Here is a 24458-nt window from a genome sequence, read left to right as displayed (position 1 = left end):
TGACGTGCTGGTAGTTAGTGCTTGTTTAGGAGAAGCAAGCGTTAGACAGATGAAGGAAGCAGTCTGATCTGCCATGAAAAATGCAACTTTCAGGTTAGAAGAAAGTTGTACCGACAGGTGGAACACTAACAGGTGATCTCCCATTGCTGCTGTCTCATGCATTAGAAAAGGAAGAAAAAGAAAAAAAAAAAAAGAGAGGGAAAAAAAATCCCAAACCAGTACAAAAGGTAATTTTGCCCCTTTGAAACTACTTCCCTTGGCCCCTTCACCAGCATTACTTGTTGCTTTTCAAAAAAACCAGAGCAAAACATATTTTTTTTTTGTCTCCTACAACACTTTCCTGCTCTTAATTTTTCAGCAAAATCATGATTTTCATGGGGCTTTCCACATTCACTTTTCACAGGGCTCGCTGCTTATGAAGAGCTGCCAAGAAACATGCTTAGGCTTTTCTGTAGCCTTCCACACGTCTCAGAACGAAGCCAAAACAACAATAGAGCAATAAAGATGACTTTTACACACAGTTTAATAATCATCTTTCTTTTTTCCGCTCTGTGCTGTCATGAGAGCTATTTATTCCATGCCACATTAGACTTTTAAAACCAGGATCCAAGTTACGCTATTTCTTCTTAATCAGTAAAAGAGAGACTGGATGCAGTAACAGTATTTTACTTACTGATTTGTAAGTAAAACTGCAGTTCTGAAAAGACAATCTAGACCACCAATTTGCAACCAATGAGTTTGATAATTTTTCTTCGGTTTCATGTGTCAGCTGGGTGGTACTTTGTTCTCTCATTCAGAGTATTCATGAAATAATTGGTAAAGCAACATAGAAAATATTCTCATCCTTAATGTGAGAGAAGCTTTTGTAAGGCCTGGAAGACTAAAAGCAAAAACACTGTCAGGAATTTCACAATATTACTTGAGAAAAGGAAAGTGCTTACAGTGAAGAAAGGATGAAGAAAGTCTGGCCTTTATCCACAGCGCAAATTTTTACAGGCTGCACAGGGAGAAGTTTTTGAGAGGTTAAAACGTATGTTGCAATTTTCCAAGCTTTGCCAGGTAAGTCAGAATGGAACTCTTCTCTTTACTGCTAATAAAGAACACTGTACTGTTTTTCTCATAAGCGATTACTCATTTTATATCTAATAACTTGTATCGGAAGAAATGTTTCTTGTATTGTGTTTTCCCCTTCTCTCTTTTCAGTTATTAAGATGAAGTCAGTGCCAATTGGAAATTTCAGCAGAACGCAGAACCTAAAAATTGTTGGGTGGAACAGACATAGGATGTTCCTCCAAAATACTAGTAGAGATGTTGTCAAGAAAATAATTCAGTTCGGAATGGCTCATCTTAGAAAATAAAAAAATGAACTTTTTACTTCCAAACTGTTTAAAATTGCAATGAAGAGAAGATAAACTCTGTCAAAACCCTTCAGTAGCAAATGCACTCGGCTGCCATGCTGGATACCAAAACATAAAGGAAATTACCTGGAACGCACCGTAGCAGAATTCTCTGGATTATCAATGAAGTTGGCTATTACTTGATGAACACTGCCCACAACACTAAGTAGCCAAAGAACTAAAAGTTTCTTTATGCTTTTTACTTTGTGTTAATGCTTTAAAAACTCCTTTCTGAGTTTTCATGTATCACATTTTGGCCTATTAATGGGAACTTGAAGTTAGGCTCCACACTGAGATTCCCAAAGTAGTTTGTTTTTTCAGAATTAAGGGGCAATTATCTCTAATCTTGAGGTTAAACAAAAGGATAACTGATTAAACAACAAGATCTGGGTAGAGAAATAATGATCCTTTCACTATTTCTGAACAAGGAATAAGTTCCAGTTCTATGCACTGCCAAAGTCTGAAAAATTATATTCACATCACAAATGCCACAACTGCACATACTGTAAATCATTAACTAAACCAGACAATTTCCAGTGCTCTTACCAAGGTGGTAACCTGCACATAGCCTTATCCCTCACAACCACCGTGTCTGGAATAGATCCTAATTTTGTTGGACCCTCCATGTTTTCAAGATGTATTACTTCACATGGATGTTTTCCAATTATAAGATTTGTCTGGAATCTATTAGGGATTAATTCAGGTATTCACACAATCTAGTGCATCCAGTCACATCTGAGGTGCCATAAATTTTCTGAGATGTCATTCCAGGGCTGGCAGATAGGACACCAGACACACTGCAGACTCATGCCCTTCTGAATGGAGGCTGGGGAATGAGGGTTGCGGTCCATTCATTATGCTTTGTCTCTGCTGCGCCTTCCTCCTCATGCTCCTCCCCAGCTCCAGCATGGGCTCCCTCCGATGGGATACAGTCCTTCATGAACTTCTCCAATGTGGATCCTTCCCAACAGGCTGCAGTTCTTCAAAAACTGCTCCAGCATGGGTCCCTTCCATGGAATACAGTTCTTCAGGAACAGATTGAAGGGACACAGTTCCTGACGGAAAACCTGCTGCTACATGGGCTCCTCTCCATGGGCTGCAACTCCTGTGCTCCTTGCATGGGCTCTCCATGGGCTGCAGCTTCTTTCAGGGCATATCCACCTTCTCCAGCATGGGATCCTCCACAGGCTGCAGTGTGGATATCTGCTCTGACGTGGTCCTTCATGGGCCGCAAGGGGACAACCTGCTTCACTGTGGTCTCCTCCATGAGCTGCGGGCAAATTTCTGCTCCAGCACCTGGAGTACCTCTTCCCCCTTCTTCTTCACTGCCCTTGGCGTTTGCATAGTTGCTTCTCTCACATGTTTTCATCAGTGTTGCTGATGGGCTCAGATTTGGACAGTGGCAGGTCTGAGAGGGGAGCAGCTCCTGATCTCACTGAAGCCACCCCTACAGTCCCCTCTCTTTCCCTGCTACCAAAATCTTGCCAGGTAAACCCAATACAGTCTTTGAACCAATAAAGGCTTCTGAAGAACACTTTATATGCAGAAAGATTTACTTATTTCTTACCAGCAGTTCTAATGCGGCCATCGCTGTGGTGTCGAAGTGCTGAATACACTGACTGTCCATAGTGGACTCTGCTCCTCCCACCTTTATTACCTGCCAGTTATGCAGCACCTGCCCGTAAGCAGGTAAGTAATGGGCTCGTGCTTAACTTCTAATCCTCTAATGTGTTTCTTCACAGAGTGGATTTAATGAATTGGAGTAATATTCTCTCCACCCATCCTTTAAGACAGTAGTAGCTGAGATTCCATTTTCTTAAGAGATATACTGTGGTCCTGATGAACAAAAAGAAATTCTCCAGTATATCTGGTTCCCTAAACATGACACATGACATTTTACAAATGGGAATATGACCAGAGGAAATCCTGGAGCTGAGAGCTCCAGCATGACAAGACACCCATACTGAGACTAAAGACAGGCTGCAAAACTGCAAGTTACTGTGCTATTTCCTCCTTCAGCCCCAGTACAATGAGATAAGAGAGTCCAATCTGATAGCAATGACACGTGGTTCTCTCTTAATAAAACAGGGCTGGGAATGGGCTTAGGCTCTTGAACAAAGCTTAAAAATTCCAGCTCTTCCAGCACTTCTCATTCATATTTATACAAGTGGGAAATGTGGGTGCCTTTTTATTTTTTCCACAGAAAGCAAACACACTTCACGTTTGCCAAGTAACTAAAACTGAGAAACTTCCATGTAAGGCAGAACTCCTTCAAATAAAAGGAAGAAAACACACCGAGCTTTGACCACAACTTTCTCTGTTTGTCTCTAGGAAATTGTGGCTAAAGTTCCAGAATTTTAAAAGATAGTTAAGTTCTTATTTAAACCTTCAGTGTTTATTGGGCAGTCCATATCCTTGTGTAACCACAAGGCTGAACCACGCTACCTAAAACCTTCCTGTTCCTGTTCAAACACGTAGTTAAAAACTTGCAAGGGGGAAATAACAACATACTGCTCAATGATCTGCTTCAGCTTCATTCAGCTGTCTCTGGTTGCCCATCTCAGGGATTGTTGCAAATCAGCCTCACGATGGGTAGCGATGGAAGAGGGGCTGGAGAGGGCCAGCAAAGAGTGTCAGCCACAAGTCACCACACTACTTCTTTCTTCCAGAGCTGTTTGGCTTGACTCAGTGCTTGGCTCTGGCCATGAAACATTACCACAATCAGATACGCCAGAAAAAGGGACCGTAATCACTAACAGTGAATAGTGTTCTGTCTAAAAGTAGCATAACTGCAAAAATCCCAGATACCATCTACCACAGGACACCACAAGGTCCCCTAAGGTAAAATAGATCTTAGCCTTCTCTTCCAAACACATAAAACCAGAAATAGTTTCTAGCTTTTTTGAGAGATATATTTTTTTTTGTTGTGATACAAACTGCTTGCAGCTTTTTCCCAGGGAAACAAACTATTTTAAAACGCTTGCTCCCCCCTCTCCCCACCATGGGATGCCATGTATTTCAGAAAAGACCTATTTTCAGTAATTTTTTTTGTGTTTAGGTTTCAGAACAAAGAGTTGTGGCTATTTGCTGAGGGTTTTTAGGTTCCTTAGCAAAACTTGAAATATTTCCTGATTTTTTTTGTGTGTGCAAGTGTTACATATTTCTGCTACTGGCTAAAATCAAATCGATGGGAAGAAGAAAAAGTCACAGCAAACGAACAAAACTAAATAAACTAGTAGATAAATCATAAAACTATTCAAAGTACATAGTACATGTTTGGTACAGCCTGTTTCACCCTTTATGTATGTTTGGACACCTCTTCAAGGAAGAGCACAGGCGATAGCGACACCGAGGAGAGGATCTCTTTTTGGAGGTACGAAAATCTATATTTGGATCTAGAACTTTAAGCAAAACAGAGATGGCTCTCAAGAAGGTCTAGTCTATGGCAGTAGGGAAGAGAAAGAAGGGATGGAAAAGAAGAACTGTATGAATTTTGTCCTACATTTCTAAACCACAAAGCTAGGGGGACAGCAGAAGGTTTATATCGATAGCTGGAGATAGGCCACGTTAAAGACAAAACAACAAAAATTAGAAAAATACAAAGAGGAAAAGAACCAGGGTGAATGATCCAATTCATGGAATCCTAGAACGTGTTGGGTTGGAAGGGACCTCTAAAGGCAATCTAGTCCAACCCCCTGCAGTCAGCAGGGACATCTTCAACTAGATCAGGTTGCTCAGAGCCTCATAGCTTCCTCTTTCGATGATCCTAGAGACGTTTCTTTTCAAAGAGGAGGAAAGCCTACAAAACTGTAAGGAGGGGCTGTAACCCATCGAGGGGTCCCACCAGGTTGCAAACCAGCCCACAGACTGCTCAGGCTGTAGAGCTGGCTGGACTCTGGGTACACGATTATCCTGGAGGAAATACATGTTTATAATTTAGCTTCAGGATTAACTAACCAGTTGGGGAGGGGAAAGATAAGACATAAGCTGGCAATAAAAGCCATCAAGGCTCTGCTACACAGCATGAGTAATTGGTTTGGTTTGGTTACAGGCAACAAACATTGTAAATATTCATTTTAGGAATGGTAAGGAAACCTGGTGGTGCAGGTAAGGGCTTGAATCTTTTTTATAGCAATCAGCTATCTGCCCACCCTCCCTCTCAGTTTTGTCGTCTTTAACTTATTTTTACCTGTTTCATTGAACCCATTTGTATTTGCACATTGTTTTAAAGTCATTAGATGGAAAGGAACTAGGAAGGAGGTTATTGTGTGAGTGTGGGTGTTTTTTTTTAACATAAGTGAAATGGGGCTGGAGTGTGGGAATTCCTTCCCTCAGCAGTCACTTAACAAATTGGCCATTTTTCATCTACTTTGAGTGGAGGAAAAGACTGTGAAAGAATTTTAAAGGAAAACACTGCAAAAAGTTATTAATTGAAGATCTTTGGACTTCATTATTCCAAGCAATGAAAGCACAATTTATGCATCATTATTTGGGATATTGTTTCCTAAAAAGGCTACAACAAGTAAAATGAGACAGACAAAAGATAAAGTAGAAAAATACTAAGGTATGGAAAAAACCAAACCCTGGATACTACAACTCTGTTAATAGTCAACATTTCCAACACATGCATTTTTAATTTGCATTTCATTTAGCAACATAAGATTTACTATCGTGATTTAACTATTAGTCAACTAAACCAAGGGAGATCGTAAATATTTCTTACAGAACACCACACATACACGCTCTTGGATCTTCTTCCTCCCTGTATTCAGACTATTCTTTGTATTACAACACACATTTATTTCACACATGCAGTGTTTACTGTAATATCGTTGCAGTCTTACCAATACTGTGGTATCCAGGACCACAAGAGTGATGAGGGATTCAGCCTACCTACTTTGCAGTGCTACCGGAGCCTGCCTGCCTCTACAGTCAAGAAAAGAAGGAATCTGCAATAGCTGAGCTGGGCATCTATAACCAACAGCCTGAATGTTACTCAAAACATCACAAATTATCAGTACATAAACATCTAGTCTGATCTCCAGCACAAGACAGACCACTCTGGAATTAACTTGTGTTTTAACTACAGCATCTGCTGAGAAATCGACTTTGTATCTAGGACCAACAACTCTTGTCTAATTGCATCGATAAAAATATATGGGCTGGATTTGTTCAGCCACAAAGGCCAGCCAGTGAACCTTATAAAGAAATGTCTACTCTCCATACAAGTGTATGCAAAAAAAAAAAAGGGGGGGGGGGGGGGGCAAAAAAAGGCTTGCTCTGTCTGCCTGCTTTTTGTGAGCCAAATAAATTTTTTCTTGAGATCGTCAAGATGTATTCACAATCCCCCAAGGTTTTTCATGTTTCACTCTAAGCCTCTTTCTCATCTCTCCTTGAATTCTGAACAACAGAACTAAGTATAACACTTGGGCACAACACAGAGAGATACTACATACATTTTCTGTCCTACTAGATACACCCTGCCTATGGGTATCGTTGGCCTTTTACGCAAAGCATCACATTGAGAGCTCACTGTCCCCCAGACTATTTTACAGAAAAACTGCTTCCCTGGAAAGTACCCACCATCAGCCACTCTTTGTTCATATATTTATAGATAAAATCCACACACTTGGCAACTCTGAAGCACACACAGTTTGCTAAGACAACGTTTAGCACAGTCAGCACCCGAGAGGGCGGCAGGTAGCTCAGTGCACAATTCTGAGCATGAGAATAAGTATTGCTGACTCTCCAGTGACCCATTTGCTCTCCGAAATGTTAGCATTCACTATTCTTAGCATATTCAACACAACGTTAAAGTCATCTGCACTTACTTTTTCTAAATAGATAGTGCCATAGTAGCTTCAGGTATTGCTTTGTTATAAAGAGGTTTATTTAAAGAGAATATACAAAGAGCTGCCCTGGATGTCACAGGAGACCAGTCAAACTCTTTGGTCAATAGATCCCTCTCTTTTCAGGTCAAGCACACAAAACCTTTCAAAGTGCTTCTTCATGACTTGCTTTATGTGCTTCCATGGCATTTCCTCAGCTGCTGTTCATTCAATCAAGCAACTTCAGATATGTCCAACTTCTTGTGTTTGGATTCAAGTCTTAGAGGACCCTCAAAACCATGGCTCAGATTTGCTTGGCTTGCATGTAACTTTTGTTTGGCTGATGGCTTCCATTCTTCCAGCCATTTTATGCTGTTCCCTGCCTTTCTGCTCTGAGAGAGCCAGGGGTACCTCTGAGGGATAGTTCAGCCCAGCCAGCTGCACTGCAGGGGGTCCTTCCCCGTGACTGATGAGGTTTGATGAGATATCCCCCTCCAAAATGGAGGTTAAGCAGGTTAAAGCAATTCTTTTATCACAGTTCACTAAATTCTTCCTATTTTTAAGCAACGTGAACTACTGTAACCCTTCAGATTTCTAATTTAAGCAACACCCCTGTTTTTGCAGTCTTTTTCACTTATGATTCATATGATATTTTCCAGAAGTATTTCCTGCTTTTCAAAAACTCAGTTTGTTTCAACTGTAGTCAAAGCTATTGCCTGCATTGTGCAAATGCTTATTGTGTGGCACATACAATTGTGTGCATCCTACATTGCAACACTGGGGGGGGTCTAGTATTTGACAAAATCCTGCTAATAAGGATAAGCACAGCACAGACAATATTCAGGTTTAAAAAAGAAAAGCTGGATATTGATTAAAATTATTTCAAAACTGAGTCTGAAGTATCGTATCATATGAGTTCTCTGGCCCCTATCCAGTCTGCCATTTGAGAAGAAATCCCAATCTACTTCTTTTCTATCTTTTTTCTCTGCAAAAACCAAGATAATCTGCAATATGCCTGTGAAAAGGAAGGCGCATTTGCATATATATATGCTGGATTCAGTTCCTTACTTAGATATGTCTTTTCTTGGCTGGGAAAACATATTTCCTCTTGTAAATGTAAAGACTCCGCCTCCTTGTATAGAGTTTTGTTAGAAACCACCCAAGCACAGCTCACATAAATAGTGCACAAGTTAAGCACAACGGGCTCAACATCCTCTAAGCAAAACTCTTACTCTGCTAGGCTGAAGTTTTTCAGTTTTTGACAGAAAGATCATTTTAGAACTCCAATAAATGTACATTCAAGTCATAAGGCTTTTCTCAGCTAAAGATTTACATGGGCCTCCTTTGTGTCAGCCACAAAAGTATTTTAAGAGTTTAGAAATTCTAGAAGCTTTCCTCCTGCCTTACTCAGCCACTCAGGCTTGATCCTCATTAAATCCCCTGACATGTAATATATTTCAGTGTACAAGAAGCCCTTCATTACTTCTCCATGCTTAGAAGGTAATAAACCCATTTCAAAGGATGGAAGCAGGAACTATTGCAGGTGTTTCCTTACCACTCTGTGCTGAGCCAGGAAGGTCGTGTTAACGCAGTTTGAATGAGTCGACGGTATGCTCCAGTAACGACTTGAGAAAAAGCATTTTTAGATTCCAGTAAGGAGGGCTTCTGCTCTTGCAGAAGGTTTAGGAAGGAATTTATCTAAAATGCAGGATGGGCGCTGGAGATACTAATTCCATATCTAACTCAGTTACCAACTTCTGTCACCGTGGACTTAGCAGGTGACTGCACATCTGCCGAGCTGGGCTACCTGCCATGGGTTCACTCTGAAGACCGCAAGTGAGCCTACAGTTTCTTACATATCCTTTGCTTCTCCACTTGTGAAATGGAGATAATGAACTTCAACGGCACACTGTCAGGCTCATTTTATTTAATAAATGTGGACCTCTGAGATCTCAGGTTAAAGCCATACCCCAAAAGCTATTTTCCTACCATAATTTGAACAGGAACTATTTTTATTTTCCAAGATTCAGAACAGATGTATATCAGACTCAGCTCAGTACTGGGAATATTTCTGAAATACATTTACAGAATGTGCGTGCAGAAGTACAAGTTTCTCTGACACCTTAAACTTTGCTGGTTTTTTAATGTATTTTACAATGAAGCATCAGTATTTTGACTCAGAAAAGTGGCCATGTTTGTGAGCACATGTATTGCAGTATTGGTAGAAATAACATCTTTCCAGTAAGACATCCAGGTTGATTTAAAATGGGACTAGATTCTTGGTTACTTACACACGCATGGACAAAGTAAACGTGCATTTGGACCCTTCCCTTCAGGCACTGAAAGACTCCTCATGGATTGATGTTCTTTGGTTGTGGCTCTTTCTTACCTGTGTAATTAGGAGGGCAGAGACAGACATAGTTGTTGATCCCGTCCACACATGTAGAGTTATTCTCGCAGTCATTATCTTCACAGTCATCTGGGTTTATTTCACACCTCTCCCCCTCATACCCAAGGACGCAAGAACAGCTTTGGAGAAAGAAAAAAAACGAACAAAAGTTAGCATGGATCTGAAGTGGCAGGAGTTTGAGGTATAAAACTAAAATGAAAACACACAAAAGCGAGCTGCTGGAGCCAAAGTCACTGCTGTGGTGAAGTACAGAGCACTTTAACCCTATGTGTTTGGTGAGGGATGCACTCTGATGGTTCAAGGGGTCATGTAATTATTTACATGAGACATAAAAGCACCAGCAGGAGACAGCCTCTGTCGTGCTTCCCTTTGCTTTCTTTGTTGATAACCCTAGCCCTGAACTGAAGTAAGCAACTCCAGGGCAGGAGAGTAAACACTCGTCACAATATTCAAATCCTTGGCTTCTCTGTTAATGATTTTGTGAGTATGCGGATACTTGCCTACTGAGGACTGCACAATGATAGGGCGACTTGGCAGCTTGTAGATAGCTCACTCTCTTTAAAGAACAACGGTTTGAATTGAGTTTACAGACATGAACATTTTCTTCTCATTACCACTTTGTCACTTGTCCAAACAAGAAATGTTTGGAAATGACTGCTTTTACAAGTGCAGTAAGGTTCCAGTACTTCTACGGCTCCTCCAACATCTATTTGTAGAAGAGCTGATGATGTCTAGATAATTCAACTAAAACACAAACAAACAATGGCAGAGCTAGGAACGGTTCTGTGAGGATGTGGACACTATTGAAGAATAATTGCACTAAGTATTTTTTTTCTCACAAGACCGTCACGTATGGTCCCTAGAGGGAGTGTAAGAAACTAAGTGGCTGAAGAATGACTTTAATTTTTTTTCAATCTCAATTTTGTCTCTGGATCTAGAAGTTACGGTTGCTAAGAGAAACTTTATATTTTAAACTAGCCGTAAGTGATGAAGACGTAGACGCCACAGTTTCCTAAAAGAGAGTCTAAAAACATGTGTTAAGTGCTTCAGTCATTTCAGTGGCTTCTAAGAAGCCAGCAATGGTATTTGAAGTGTCAGTATTGCTGTTCACTAGTCAGAGAAAGCCTGCGTGGAAGGGAAGTTGTGTTGTTTCGAGTTCCAGTCCAAGCTACACATTCACTCAGCTCTTCGTTTCCTTTCCCATGCAAGTTCTGGTGGCAGAAAAGGAACGGAACAAATGTAAAGCACTACTGATTGATGAGGATGAAAACCAGAAAGCACCAGAGCAGTCACACTAATTGGCATCCGCTGCTTCCTGAAACCAGGAGAATTTCCAATGCAGAGGTGGCCGCAGGGGACTTTTTTTCAGCTCAGATGGACAAAGTGGACATGGGGTGGTCTTCCTGCTGTATGTAGGTCTCACGGGGTTGAGACAGAGAACGCCCTGGAGAAACAGAGGATCTTCGGAGCCCGTGAAGAAAACTGCAGCACTTTTGGGCTGGTTGCTCTCAGCATGACATTTACTTCTCTAGCTCCTGTGTGCTGCAGACGGAGCAGAGTGCAGGGACTCCCAAGGGAGGGATTGTGCAGAGCTCTGTATCCACCTCCAGTAGGTCCTAGGTTGGACCCTAAGGATAAGGTTAGATTCTTAATGACGCGGGCAACCTCAGAAACTAAGGAAATAGCAAAGCGGAAGAAAAAAGGGTAGGGAATGTGTCTGGAGCCACCAGATGGGTACAGAATAGGCATATAGATCACACGCTAACCATGATCTTCATTCAGTTCTGCAGGGACCATTCACAGGTCATGAGAGTTAGAAAACCTTCACCATGAATAACCAAAACCAAACTGCTCAAATAAATCCAATTTAGGACACAATAAATCAATAAGAAATACTTTCTTTTCCTGTCTCAAGCTCATTATTGTTAATAAAATATGTCCTCTTGCTGACCCTGCAATGATCCAGAGGCTCACAGGAGGCAGATAAGAAAGAAGAGCTGGCACACAATCTTTTGTGGCAATGCAAGTGTCAGGGAGGGGGTTAAAGACATCTAATTACATACAGTGGCACATTCATCATGTCTCCCTTTTTGATTACAAAACCCCATTTTCAGGGGTTTATAACTCAGCCATAAAAATATGTTCCAGGCTGCAACTTGGCATCCAAGGTCTCAGTTTGGGAGCACAAATTTTTCTCTCCATTTACAGAAAAGCAACAAGAGTGGCTTTGTGCTGGTTATTTTTATGTGAAAATAACACCATTTTCCTTCCACAAAAGGATCAGGACAGCTTGGATGTATGCAATTAAAAATGACATTATTAAATACTATCACAGTAATGGTTCAAGTCAGTAGAGTTACCCTTAGTAACAATACATATGGGATTGTTAACATACAATTGCTCAGTATTAGGACACATTCCATACTGAAGGAAACGTCAGCATAATTGATGACATTTGGCTACTGGTCCCTATGTATTATAGGGAGTCTCTACATTATTGCTTACGTATGATTCTTTATTTTGATTTGCATTCAAATGTGCCAAATATGAGGACTGAAATTAAATGATAAAACATACAATTTGGGACCCGGATTGAACCATTTGTTGAAAGAGTTGCAGTTTGGGACCGTTTGTATGTATTTTCCCAGAAGAAGCTCAGAAGAAAAATTAAGTTTGCAGAGTGACTGGAAGGTCATCAAGCTTGGGTTCCAGCTGACCGAGAGAGAAAATTAATTCCAGAGGCAACGATGAAAACTTTGTACTGATTAAATAGTCAGGCAGTGTGAGACAGTATTTCATTTGGACCTCGGAAACAATAGAGCCAGCAGGAAAGAATTATTTTCTAAGATGCTGTGATTGCATAAAGGTCCAAATTCCCTATTCCTCCAGTTTAGGGATTTTCTGTTAGTGTTGAGCTTTCCTAAAAATAAAGATCTAGCTACAACCCCAAACCATTTTTATCCTCATGAAGGTGCAAGGGAACACAGAACTTAATGACAACATTTTTGGGAAAACCTTCGGAGCTGAAGTATACTGACAATTTTATAAGTTTATTATATACATTTTTTTCCCCCCAAAATTCTAATGAAACAGCTTAGTATCTGTTTATTAACATAGGCATACGTTAGTGTACCACGTTTCAAAAAATCAGCTTTTACATAGAGATAGTAATTCTTTCAGGAATATTACAGTTTCTTGGTAAAGGAGCTTTTTACATCTACATCCCAATGGAGTAGCCTGTAAGTCTGGAAGTGCAACGTTTTTCCTTGAACTAGGCAGAATTAACACTAGGGAGTTAATGAGTTCCAGGATTTTACATTTATGAGGGAACTTAAAGCTTGTGGAAAATGCTAAAGAAAACACTCTGGAAGATGGAGGGGGTTTTGTATGGAGAAAAGTTAAAATAATCCAGAGAATTTGTTTCCCAACATGGTAGGTTATCAGAGATCAGCTGGTTGCCTGCGGCTAACTGAAGCAGAGCTGACAGCTCTGCCTCCCTTTGTCGAAGTCTCCCTTACAGGCACGCTAAATGACCAGGACATGTCAGATTGACCATCTTATTTTATCAGTCTCAACAAGCACCTTTTTTGGTAACCTTTTCTCAAAGACGACATAGATTAGATTAGAATGAGCAATTCAAAAGGAGGAAGAATTTAATATTTCTAATCCCCTGAGCCACACAATGCCACTTAACTATTCTTTAATACAGAAGTCGTCCCTACCTGAAAAAAGAGCATGTGAAAACTACTCAGAATTGAAAAAGTGCACGAATAAAAGATGCCAAGAAGGACTGAAGAACTCCAGCTGAACCTTTGCCCTTCGGCTGCCCCACCAGGACTTGCTATTACAACAGATCTGAGCGGCTCAGTCCCCCGCTGCTGCGAGCCCTTGTGGGTACCAGGCACAGCGGGCGAGTCAGGCTGGAATCTCAGTCATAACTATGAATTTCCTGCCTTTGCCTGGGGAACATCACCACCTTAGCATTATTTAAAAGGTAATTTTCTTGTCTAAGGCTACAGAAACTTGAGAGTTAAACTGCTTGGCATTTCATAGGGAGAGAGCTTTGGCTTAAGTTTCCTTTTTACAAGAGTAAAGATTTGACAAGTTTGGCAGCAGAGCTTGTGTATGAATATATTTCCCTAGGGAAGAGAATATACAGAAGATATAATTTCTTTTACAGGCCACACAACAGAAAAATCCAAGGAGGCCTCTCATGAAAATGTTTTTGACATCCACTTCCTCACAGCATATAATCTAAGGCAACATTTTCCCATCTTGATGAACACAATTTATATGCACGTAACTCTGACTGCTGCCATCCACTGGAGAGGAGATTTCCCACCAAGAGAACCCAAGCCAACCAAATTCAATCTCAAAATGTTTCTTTATCTTCCCCTTCACTGACGGTTCCATCCCCACCCCACATTTCTCTCAAGACATGCTAAAGCCCCACACTCCCCTTCTCCAGAGCAGCTGGGGCCAGGGACTGACTGAATTAAAAACACGGAGAGAAAACAGAGCAATGCATAAGCTGAACATTCAATTTTATGAAGCAAGATTTTGATGAGATAGGGTTTTATGTGGCTTTTATTAGACCAACTGAAACTATATAAATAACTATAAAAGCAGAAATCTTCCCTAAAAAGCCTCATATGTTGTTAAGCAACAAAACCACCCCTGCAGTTTTGTAAAGGATCTCAAAAACTACGTTCATTTGGAACCGAAACAAAGCCTGTGAAGTTGTAAAATTCTTCACCAGAAAAATTCAGAAGTAGCTTTTATTTCTGGTCATTCAAAACTTTTTATGTTCTGCCATAGAACAAAACTAAAATGCTAAAGAAAAACCTGATGCAAAATAGAAGCTGAAGCCTTCCATTCCGGTGTTATGGATATTACAAAACATTTTACTAGCACATTTTTAATATCAGCTAGATTTTTGAAAAATAAGTGCTGAGTGACAGAAAACAGATATTCTAGTGTGGTACAATTTTGCTTTGTCACAAGCTGGGAAAAGCTAAACAGCATTACATGAGGGTGACCAGAAGGGAACCAGAACCGAAGACCACCTGACGGTGTCCCTTCATCCCCATCAACCTGCACTTTTCCACTGTAATATCATCAGTGTCCTTCTGCGTCCAGCATGTGCTGCATCTCTTTCTGTAAGGGGAGAATTCTCAAGGGTGGGCAGGCACAGAGACAGAAGCTTTGGGGCATTTCTCTCATTTTCTGCTTCCCCACTCATCCCACCCAGAGGGCAAAATGGAAGCTCTTTGGGGCCTAATTCCCACAGGAGGGATCGGGGGAGTCAAAAAGAAGCCGCAATGCTTTGCTGGCAATATAAAAGGCATCCTACCATCTGTCGGGGAACAGAAGGGGGGTACTAGTCTCCCACTGCACCTAAAGTCCTGTCACTCAGCCAAACTTTCACCTGGCCCTTTCTATTTTGAAAAAAAAATCCTATTTTCCGACATAAGATGACATGGGCTTGCTGACTTGGTGAACAAACAGTTAACCTCAGTTGGAACAGCCTTAATCACAGCTGAAACCGAACTGGAATCACACTGAAAAAATGTTCTAGCTTGACTCCCTGCTTACACCATTTATAAACCTTGCAATTCAGTGTCTCCCTCCAGCTGTCACTGACAGGAAGCTATATATAGGAGAAGACAGAGCAGCAGCCTCAGTAACGTATAAAAGCTTTTAGAAGCGAGGCTTTCATATACGCAATTGAAACAACAGCTTGGTGTACTTTTGTACATATTTTGTGCAAGAAATAACATAAATACTGAGGACCAAATCTATGGAAATTTCAGCAACTCTCTTCTAAAAAAAATTTTCTATCAACTTAAATGACAACTAGTGGCCAAAGCCTCAAATTGTATTTTCTTAGCTCTAAAGTAGTGCCTGTAGCAGCACAAAACACCCAGTACCTCAAGAAAATTTCTGGACTTCTCTTGGAGTATCCTCACCTACGCTACATCTTTCTTATATGGGAAAACTGAAATCCGTAATGTCCAGCTGGAAAGATTATTCGCTTGCAGGCACAATGCTCGACATGTGGCAATCTCTCCGTGTTTTTCAATTGTTTCTGTAAAGCCTGTCTGTCTACGAGATTCTTCAGTATGAAAACATTTTGCATCTGCTGTCAAGCAACAGATACTTCTTTTACAAATACAAAAAAAAGGGTATATGAGAGTTTGAAATGACAAGGAAAATCAGCATACAGATAACACAATGCAGATCAGGGAGACCACTCAAAATAGCTCTTAAGAGTATATTCCATTATGAGAAAATAAGGAGGCCTCTTTCAGAAGAAACAATATGTCACCAATGAAACCAGATTAATTTTTTTGTATGGCAAATAGAAGCGTCACCTGCAGCAGCTTTTATAAGTAGCCATTATAGTTCATTAATGCAAAGTAGAAATACATTTAATTTTATCATCTCGTTTTAAATGAACTTTGTGTTACTACCTGAATCCATCTTTATTTGCCTCGGTGAGGTGGCAGGTCCCTCCATTCTGACATGGATTTTGAATGCAAGAATTAATGGGCACACTGCAGTCTCGACCCTGTTTGGGAAAATTCAAAAGAAATAAGGTTAGTAAGACTCATGTCATCTGAATCAATGCCTCTTGCTCCCTCACCCTATATGTGCCACCACTTACAGGAGGTCTGTGGTCTTCAGACCCATCACATCACCCAACGTTCTTCATTGACGGTCAGCTATATTATTACTTAAAAGAGAATTTGGGCAGGGCTGTTCCGATCAATGAGACGGGTGGGTATCTTGGTATCATTTCAGTTCCAGGATTTCAGTTAACTCTTTCTTTTGACTGTTTTAAAGAAACAGCTGGTTTCACCATTACTCTAACACACTTTAATCTGTAATGCTAGTTACAATGAAAAGAACTAACCCAGACCAAAGGTAAGCAGAAGGCCACACACAGTCAGCACGAGACCTCATAGAGTCAGCACTCGTTCAACCGCATTCACCAAGTGCTCAGTTAAACACTGCAACAGTACACCATGCTCGTTACTACGCATTGTCAAAACCGAAGGGGGGAAAGTAATTTTTATTGTGGGAGCTGAGTTTGAATTTCGGTGTGTACAGAACACACCGAATCCTGTTTGAGATATATCATTCGATCAGTTCCCTTCTTAAAGATCGCCCTAAAATACACATCAGTTCCAACTGAACTTCGCTTGCTCGAACAACCTCCGCTGTTATCAACTGAATTTTATTGGCTTTTCAAGGCGTAGACATATTTCTCTGATCATTATAGTCTGTTGATTAGAACAAGCTATTTGTAAAATTGGCAAATACATCAAAAAGTTTGGCTTTGCTTTTCAATAACGCACACAGTAGGGTGGAATAAAGACACCTGAAAGCCTCAATACTCAAGGGATCTGTGCAATCACAAGAAGTCCAAGAGATCTTTCTGCTCTTCCTACCGAAGATCCCATTAGCAGTGGCCCTCTGCCAGCTCATCTACCGGAAAGCTGATACATGACTGCAATCAAGATGAGAAAAGTATCTCAGGAGATACGTTAATTTAGTCAAGGTTGCTGGGTTGTTGGGTTTTTTTGCTTTGGTTTAAAAAACATTATTTACATTGTACTTTAGAGGAATTAAAAGAATTTAGAGGAAAACAATGGTATATCTACTTGTAAGTTTCTAAAGAAGGAGGGCAGATGCCAGCCCGTGACATCTGTTCATAACAGCTGTAACTTTCGTGTATTAGTATTGAACACTACCCTACCACTGCCAGCTTCCCTTGCTGACAACACTCGTCAGAAGTCATTCCTTTCTCCACCAAATTTGCAACAGCTTCCAGCCCTTTTCAGACTTTACTTACCTGCTGTGAGCGGGGGACACTCAGATAGTTTCTGTGGTCTCATTTTTTTTTTATGATGGCCATGTCAAAATGAAGCATCTTGATGCTTCAGCCATACACTACACGTGAGAGCGTCAACTGTTAGGTTTTTTGCTACCTAGCTTTGAGACTTTGTTCTTCTCACTTAAGACATACTACCACATTAGAATTAAGAACAGACTTTGAGAAGCCTAACACTGTACTTCGCAGATACCTGACAATGATCTGCTTGCCTCAGGATGAATACAGTGGGGCTAGAAAAGGCATAGAAAAGGACTACCAAAACGTGCAAGGAGACGGAGCAACTACTTTGGAAGAAGATGCTATAAAGATGAGGACTCTCTAGTCTGGAGAAAAGAAAACTGGTGGGGGTGATATGATTGAGGTTTACAAAATCATGGAGGTGGCGAATGCAGAGTTTATCACATACTAAATCTCTCAGCAGTAGAGTGACATCTACCGATGTTAGAAGATGAGCTTAATACAGATAAAAGAAAATACTTCTCCCAAAGTATGAGCTTCTGGGATGTTTGTGTCACAGGAAGTCGTGAAGCTAGATAGTATAAAAGCCATTAGACAAATTCACATGCAATAGATCCAAACTAGATACGACATCCCTGGATGGATGATGGCGGGTGCTGAGAGAGTTGGAGAGAAGTGGTGGCCAGGCTTGTATCCCCTTTTCAAACTGCTGCGCCCATGAGAGACAGAATGCTGCAGGTAAATGCACTGCAGACCCATTACGGCAATTCTCCTGTTCTTATGTCAAAGTTGTTTGAAATGCTTATTTGACTCTCAACAAGGAAAACGTTCCCTATCTTTTTTCTCAAAAGAACCTAGCTGCTCCCTGAATCAAGACTACCTGGTTTTGTGCATTATAAGGGAACAGATGTCTCAGGAAAACCACACCAGGATGGGTTTCATCAGTTTGTCTATGGATGCATATCTGTTTGGGAAATATTGCTCTTGAGCGAAGAACAAATAGGCTGGTCACATCTTTCTAACCCTTGTTCATCACTGCCCACCTCTCTTACACCCTGCATTGATCAAAAGTCAAAAGCTCTTGACTGGTGTGCTCATTTCCAGCAACGTGCCCAGCCTGGAGGTGACAAACCAGCAGGACAAGCACTGGGCTGATTCTGTGAAAGCTCAAGCTCCATTCATGTTTTAAGTACTGTATAAATAATAGTAGAAATCTTAATTTCTCTCTGGAGTGCTTATATTGAAATTGGTGCAGCCTCAATTGAGCCTAATCAAGGCATTAAAAAAACCCAAACCAGCTTATAAGTGTGAACTTTTCTACAGAGTTCATTTGCTCTGATCTGCCACTCATGCCGCTAGGCTCTCCCAGTCACACGTCATGCAGTTCAGTCCTCCAAATACTACTGAAATCTTCAATATTTTGTCAGGTAGGACACACTGTCATTGACTGTGAGAAGAGCAGAGACACACAGTAATTATCCTTTCGTCCAGCACCACAGAGGAGCTTTGTTACAGAAATGGGAGACAAAGCTGTATTTCTTAAGGCCAGCATTCTCCAGAGAGAGGAGAAGCAGCTTCGCATTTTAAAATTTGTGCGAACACAACGAAACAGGGACATCCTTTTCCTCAGTTGAATCAGAAGAGAAACATTTCCAAAGGAGAGCAGAAAGGGCTGGCCACCCCCCTGCCTCGCTGCGAGCTCACTCCCCCAGCGCAGCCGTGCAGGCAGCGCGCGAAGACCTCGCCCAAGGCCTGGCAGACAGGGGTTCTGCTCCATCCGTGCTGCGTTTGCCAAACAGCCTGTCCTTCTCCGTTTGAAATCCCGAGCCTCCACATGTCTCAGGGAAGAATTGGGAACGCGCCGAGGGAAGCTCATGCAGGTTTTATTTTGGCACCATGTGGTCCGCAGCACTTCACGGATGCGAGCCACGCAGCATTTACACTAATCCGCCACCACCCTTCTGCAACATTGCCTGCGTTTGTCCATCTGTGTTGTGAATCCCGCGTGTTCACCACGTTATCCTAGTGAAGCATTGACTATTTTATAGATACTTCACTAACATCAGTTCCTTCTGTTTCATATGAACGCTTCATGCCTGTATCACTACAATATTAAACCCTTTGCAGTTAAGCACAGCAAGAAGCAAAGCAGAAACCACAGCATCTGTTTTTCTGAAGGTTTTCGTCATAGTTGAACACCGTGTAAAACAGTCCCATCACTTCTACCGTAATTACGCAGATTATTTTGAATGTTCTTGTAAAAATTTAATAAAGATAAATGTTAAAACGAGAGCAAGACATTCTCAGTCTCTCTCACTGGCACAGGAAATTTCTCATGACTTAGACTCAGCTCTCGTTTCTGTACTGAACATGGCTGAACTATGGGCTTCTTGGGCCTCAGGCACCATGGAAACCGATTAGTACGTGCTGCTGAATCAGACTTAATTACAACACTAAGTTGCTACGTGGCTTTAGGAAAATTAGAGTCTCTCTGACTCAGTTTACTCATTGTAATAAACGGGCAAACAGCACTTAATCCTTCTCTGAGGATTATCTTCTCTGAGTTGACTTTATCGATAGCACACAAAACAACTACAGTTTCTCTAACACAGAAGACTACGAAAAACAAAGAATTCTGAAAGGAGAGAAGCCGCAGAAAATATTGGTACTAATAAATCTACAGCAAAGGCAGGCCATTTTATTTCTGTATAAGACTGTCACTACCCAAAAGAGCCTAAAGACATTCTAGAAACATCTTTCAAATGAATAATGCAATTCTCTAGTCTCAATTTACAGTAAGACCGTTCTTACTGGAAAAATGGAATTGCTGTCAAGCATCACTAAAATTAATTTATCTGTGAGTTGGGAAAAACTCTTTGAATTACATTCCCTGGAAATAACTACAAAGGAGAATATTATATATTTGCTTCAAGACTAAAGAGCCTTTTAATGAAGTCCAAATCAGAAAAAGAGGTGCAGACTTTGTTTCAAGGACAGGCAAGAAGAAATGACTGCCTCGGCAATTCTCAGAAAGAGGATGAAGGTCCCTCTGCGCGCAATATTTTCTTTCTAGAGCTTTTTCAAGCTGCAGTAAATTTTTGTCTAGTCTGATAGGAAAGCATCAGATCCAAAACACTTCTATATAATTTATCTCATTTTCTGTAGGAGAGGAAAGGATTAGGTGTTGAAACATAAAATTTCTGCAACTAATCAGAAGACATATATGTTCCGAGTCCAGCTGCCTTTTTAAGTCTGAAGTACCTCAGCTGGTCCAGATTTTATCTGGGCTGCTCCAGCTCAATATTTCAGTAAATGAGAACAGAAACGATCCACCATACTTAGAAAGTGTCAATTCTTCATTTCATACTCAACAGTAATTAACCGCACTGGGCATTAGTGTATATACAAGCTGTTCCTCAGTACGACTGTGCCAAATTCTAGTCTTTAAAAGTGTCCAATACTGGAAAACATTACATCATGATTAGTAGAACACCCAAGAACAAGTAGCAAAAACTAAGAAGGACCTCAGCAGGAAGAACAAAGGGTAATACGATGAAAAAGCACTCATTTGCTTTGTCATTCTTTCAAGCACTGCAATGATTTTTTTTTTTTAATTAATTTTCACAAATTAGTATTGTCTATGGAGACTGAAAGCTTCCTTCAAGACTGCATGGCAGAGATTTGACCTCTGTTCATTTTAATGTGATCTTTCACCCGTTTCTGACAGCAGCAGGCAGAGATAAGAGGCGGCAGCAGGAGCTCGCCACAGGCACAAGGTAGAAACCTCCCAGTGTAGGAAACTATCCCTGCTGACCGCAGCAGAAACACGATCCAGCCAGCGATGAAGACACCTGCAGACAGGCAGAAGTCTATCCAACTTCAAGGGTTTGTGAATAGGGAGACCTCCTTCCAGCTAATTACAGCCTTGTTCAATGACTCCGAGGTTTTAAAGCACGCAGGGAAAAAGTGCAATACAAAAGAAATACCGAAGTTTATTCGCATTGTCAACAATAGACAATGTGTTCATAATAAATTTTATTTAGATGGTATACGCAGAGAACAGATGGCAGCATTCATGTGTTTAGTAAAAATACTAGACGAAGACAAATATAGTTGATAGAGGCTTTAAATTAAGAACTAGGAAATTTTCATAAACAACTTAATTATCAAGATCTAAACATAGCTAAAGCTTTTAGGGAAGTCAGACAATATTACCAGCTACAAAGATACTGTATTGCAACCCTAGTACTTTTACAATCCTAAGAGTGGAAGTAAAGCAGCCACACGCAACTCTCAGTCTCTCAAACATTAATGCACTTGTTTTATGGTTGTCCTGGTCAGAAGTCAGTAAGTGATCATTATATTAAGGGAAAAGGCTAAGAAAATCTTCCACTTCACGATAGGCTTGAAGGAAAATTCAGAGAAAGATAAACTGAGAAGTACACCGTGTTCTATGTGTGTGTATTCAGGAATGTTATTCAAACTTACCAGTATTTGCCAGCTTTAAAATGTTAATCTCCTAATGTTGTGAAATTAAGAAGGAAAATGGACACTTACGGCCACTATGTAAAGCTTTGCTCTGCTTCCACAGAGCTTGGGAAGTAGTTTATTAAACGCAGTTTTCTGAACAATTCTGATGTAAGCTGATTGCTTGACTGTTAAAACTACATCTGCATGTGCCAGAGGGACTCATATATTCAGACCTGCAAACATCTAATAGTAGAGTGAAGGGCTAAATGTGGTGTGCAAACAAGTCGTGAATCCTGATGCTTCATATAAAAGAATGAAGAGAGGGGGGAAAAACCATCCAGAAATAATAGAAGACACAGACACTCAGCACAGAAAGAGAATTCAGTTTAAACTCTTGAAGGGACTTTTTACTGGAGTTTTGCTTCTTTCATGCGTACTAAAGTGAGAACTATGATCAAAGGTTTTCCTGAAGTTATGCCATACAGCTATCCAATAAGGTATAAAGTGATGCTACAGTCTTTTACCTTGTGGCATCTTTACCAGGGTCTTCTTTCACCATTTGAAGTCTTTATTCCCCTGTCATAAATAGTCACAATTGGAGAGTAAATTGAAATATTCCCAGGGCAGGAAGGGAAAGAAACGTCTCACAAAATGTTATCACATAAGCCTCAAATCCACTAGAAAATTAAGCTAGGTATTCAGCAGTTTCCCTGTAATAAAAACATTTAGAAGCCATAAATACAAAGGAGAAACAGGAAGAATTTTGCATAATTGACCAAAGAAACACGACGCCATGAATTCAGCTACACTGTCAATACACCCAGTTAGAAGTTGGGCAGGAAAAGTTCTCTCAAGTTCTATTCACGGTTGTGTATTTCAGAGTCTTTCATTGCTAAGAAACCCAATATTTGCTATAATGAGATTGTGAAAAGGAAAAGTTTTAAATGTACTGCGAATCTTAAAGCAAGTCATGAAAGTTAGCATGCCATCTTATGCTAATTGCAGCATGGACACCTCAGTGATCACTGCAAAAACCGCTACTCGGCTTTGTGAAGGGAATACTTAGTTATGAAACGATTAGAGATGTTGCAAATTGAGTGAAGAACAAAACTAACTTTAAAATATAAAATTAATCTAAATCCTTTTGCAGTAAGGGCTAAGCAAAATAGCATTGGGAATTAGTCTACTGTTATTTTAGCATTGGAACCATTTGAAACTGACTTCCTAATTGATTACACCGATATTAAGATGTATTTAAGACAGCTTACACACTGATCTCTATATACGGTAGTCTGAAGTTCTTCAGCAGATCCAGGTGATACTGTTTCCTTGTTTATGCTCTTTCTGGCCATGGACATAACGGCTAAGCCTCAGTCTGGAAAAGATGGAGCTGACGCTCGCTGGCAAGGTCAAACAACTACAAGAGCTGGCAGGGTGTATGTTAGATCCATCTGCTTAGGCATATATACAAATTATTTGGCAAGGCACGGGTAATATCACAGCAATTTTGGATCAGATCGCTTTTAGATTGCCAGGTGGAAGTGGAAAGATTTTTATCATCCATTGTTCACAAAAAGGCTGCGACTCCTCCTTCCGAATGCAGACCCTGCTACAGACATCCACGCCTTGGATGCCTCTGGGTTAAGGTGCTCAAATGGCGATGAACTATTTCTCTTTAGTCGTCTAAAGTCATTACCCCAATGGGGTAATAAAAATGTACCTTCTGAGGATTGCTATTACAAGCCAATTAATTTAACATGAAAAAGTAACTAATTTCATACATTTCTAGTTAGAAAAAAGTTTTAAGGTATCTTTGAATTTACCTAGACAACTCTGATTTCTTTTTTTTATTTCAGTTTATACAGCTGTACTTACATTGACACAACAATACGAGAAAAAGTTGCCCGCTGCTCACAAGCATCATGAGAAATACTATTGGCTAGATGGCACAGAAGCTAGATTATGAAGATACACTGATACTAGTTTTGTTGCTGCCATTTGGCTGATTTCACTCCTTCTGAAAACTCCCACAGTGTTAGTGTCTGAAGGAAAAACACAGGTAATGGTTATTTATACCTCACCCTCTTCAGCACTGTACAGTTATCGTCTGTGCCAGTCTAGCTTCATCTGGCACCTGATTAAACAATAATTGGGCACGGCAGCAGCACTTCTTAGTGACTTCCTTGTCCTTGTTAATAAATCACAATTGTCAATTTATAGCAAATTAGGCGAACTCTGCTCTCGTAAGCCTCATTTTATTTAAATCAGAAAGATTTATGATCCTCCAGGGTATAATACACCTTCCATTACCTCTGTAGCTAGTAATCAAGAATATGCCTGTCAAAGTCAAAGTGCAAGGATTCATCATATTATTTTTTAAAAACTCTGGTTCTTCTCATATGAGTATGAAATTTAATTCTCAGTCGACATGGGAGGTTTATTTTGCAATTACATTCATTACCATGTAAATCCTGGTTGTCCTTCTAAACCGCTCC

At 40.5% G+C, this 24458-nt stretch overlaps 1 protein-coding gene across 1 annotated transcript in view; it reads right to left on the bottom strand.

The window, feature by feature from the left end:
• SLIT3 (slit guidance ligand 3) overlaps nt 1-24458 on the bottom strand; it is a 522490-nt gene that overhangs the window by 45266 nt on the left and 452766 nt on the right. The window contains exons 26-27 of the mRNA XM_074604436.1: nt 16109-16206; nt 9615-9754 (exon numbers count right to left, since the gene is read on the bottom strand). Coding sequence (XP_074460537.1) covers nt 9615-9754; nt 16109-16206 — 238 coding nt within the window. The remainder of the gene's footprint in view (nt 1-9614; nt 9755-16108; nt 16207-24458) is intronic.

Source organism: Larus michahellis, chromosome 11 (genome assembly GCF_964199755.1).
Source record: "Larus michahellis chromosome 11, bLarMic1.1, whole genome shotgun sequence".
Taxonomy (NCBI): domain Eukaryota; kingdom Metazoa; phylum Chordata; class Aves; order Charadriiformes; family Laridae; genus Larus; species Larus michahellis.
This window is presented reverse-complemented; position numbering and strand designations above follow the sequence as displayed.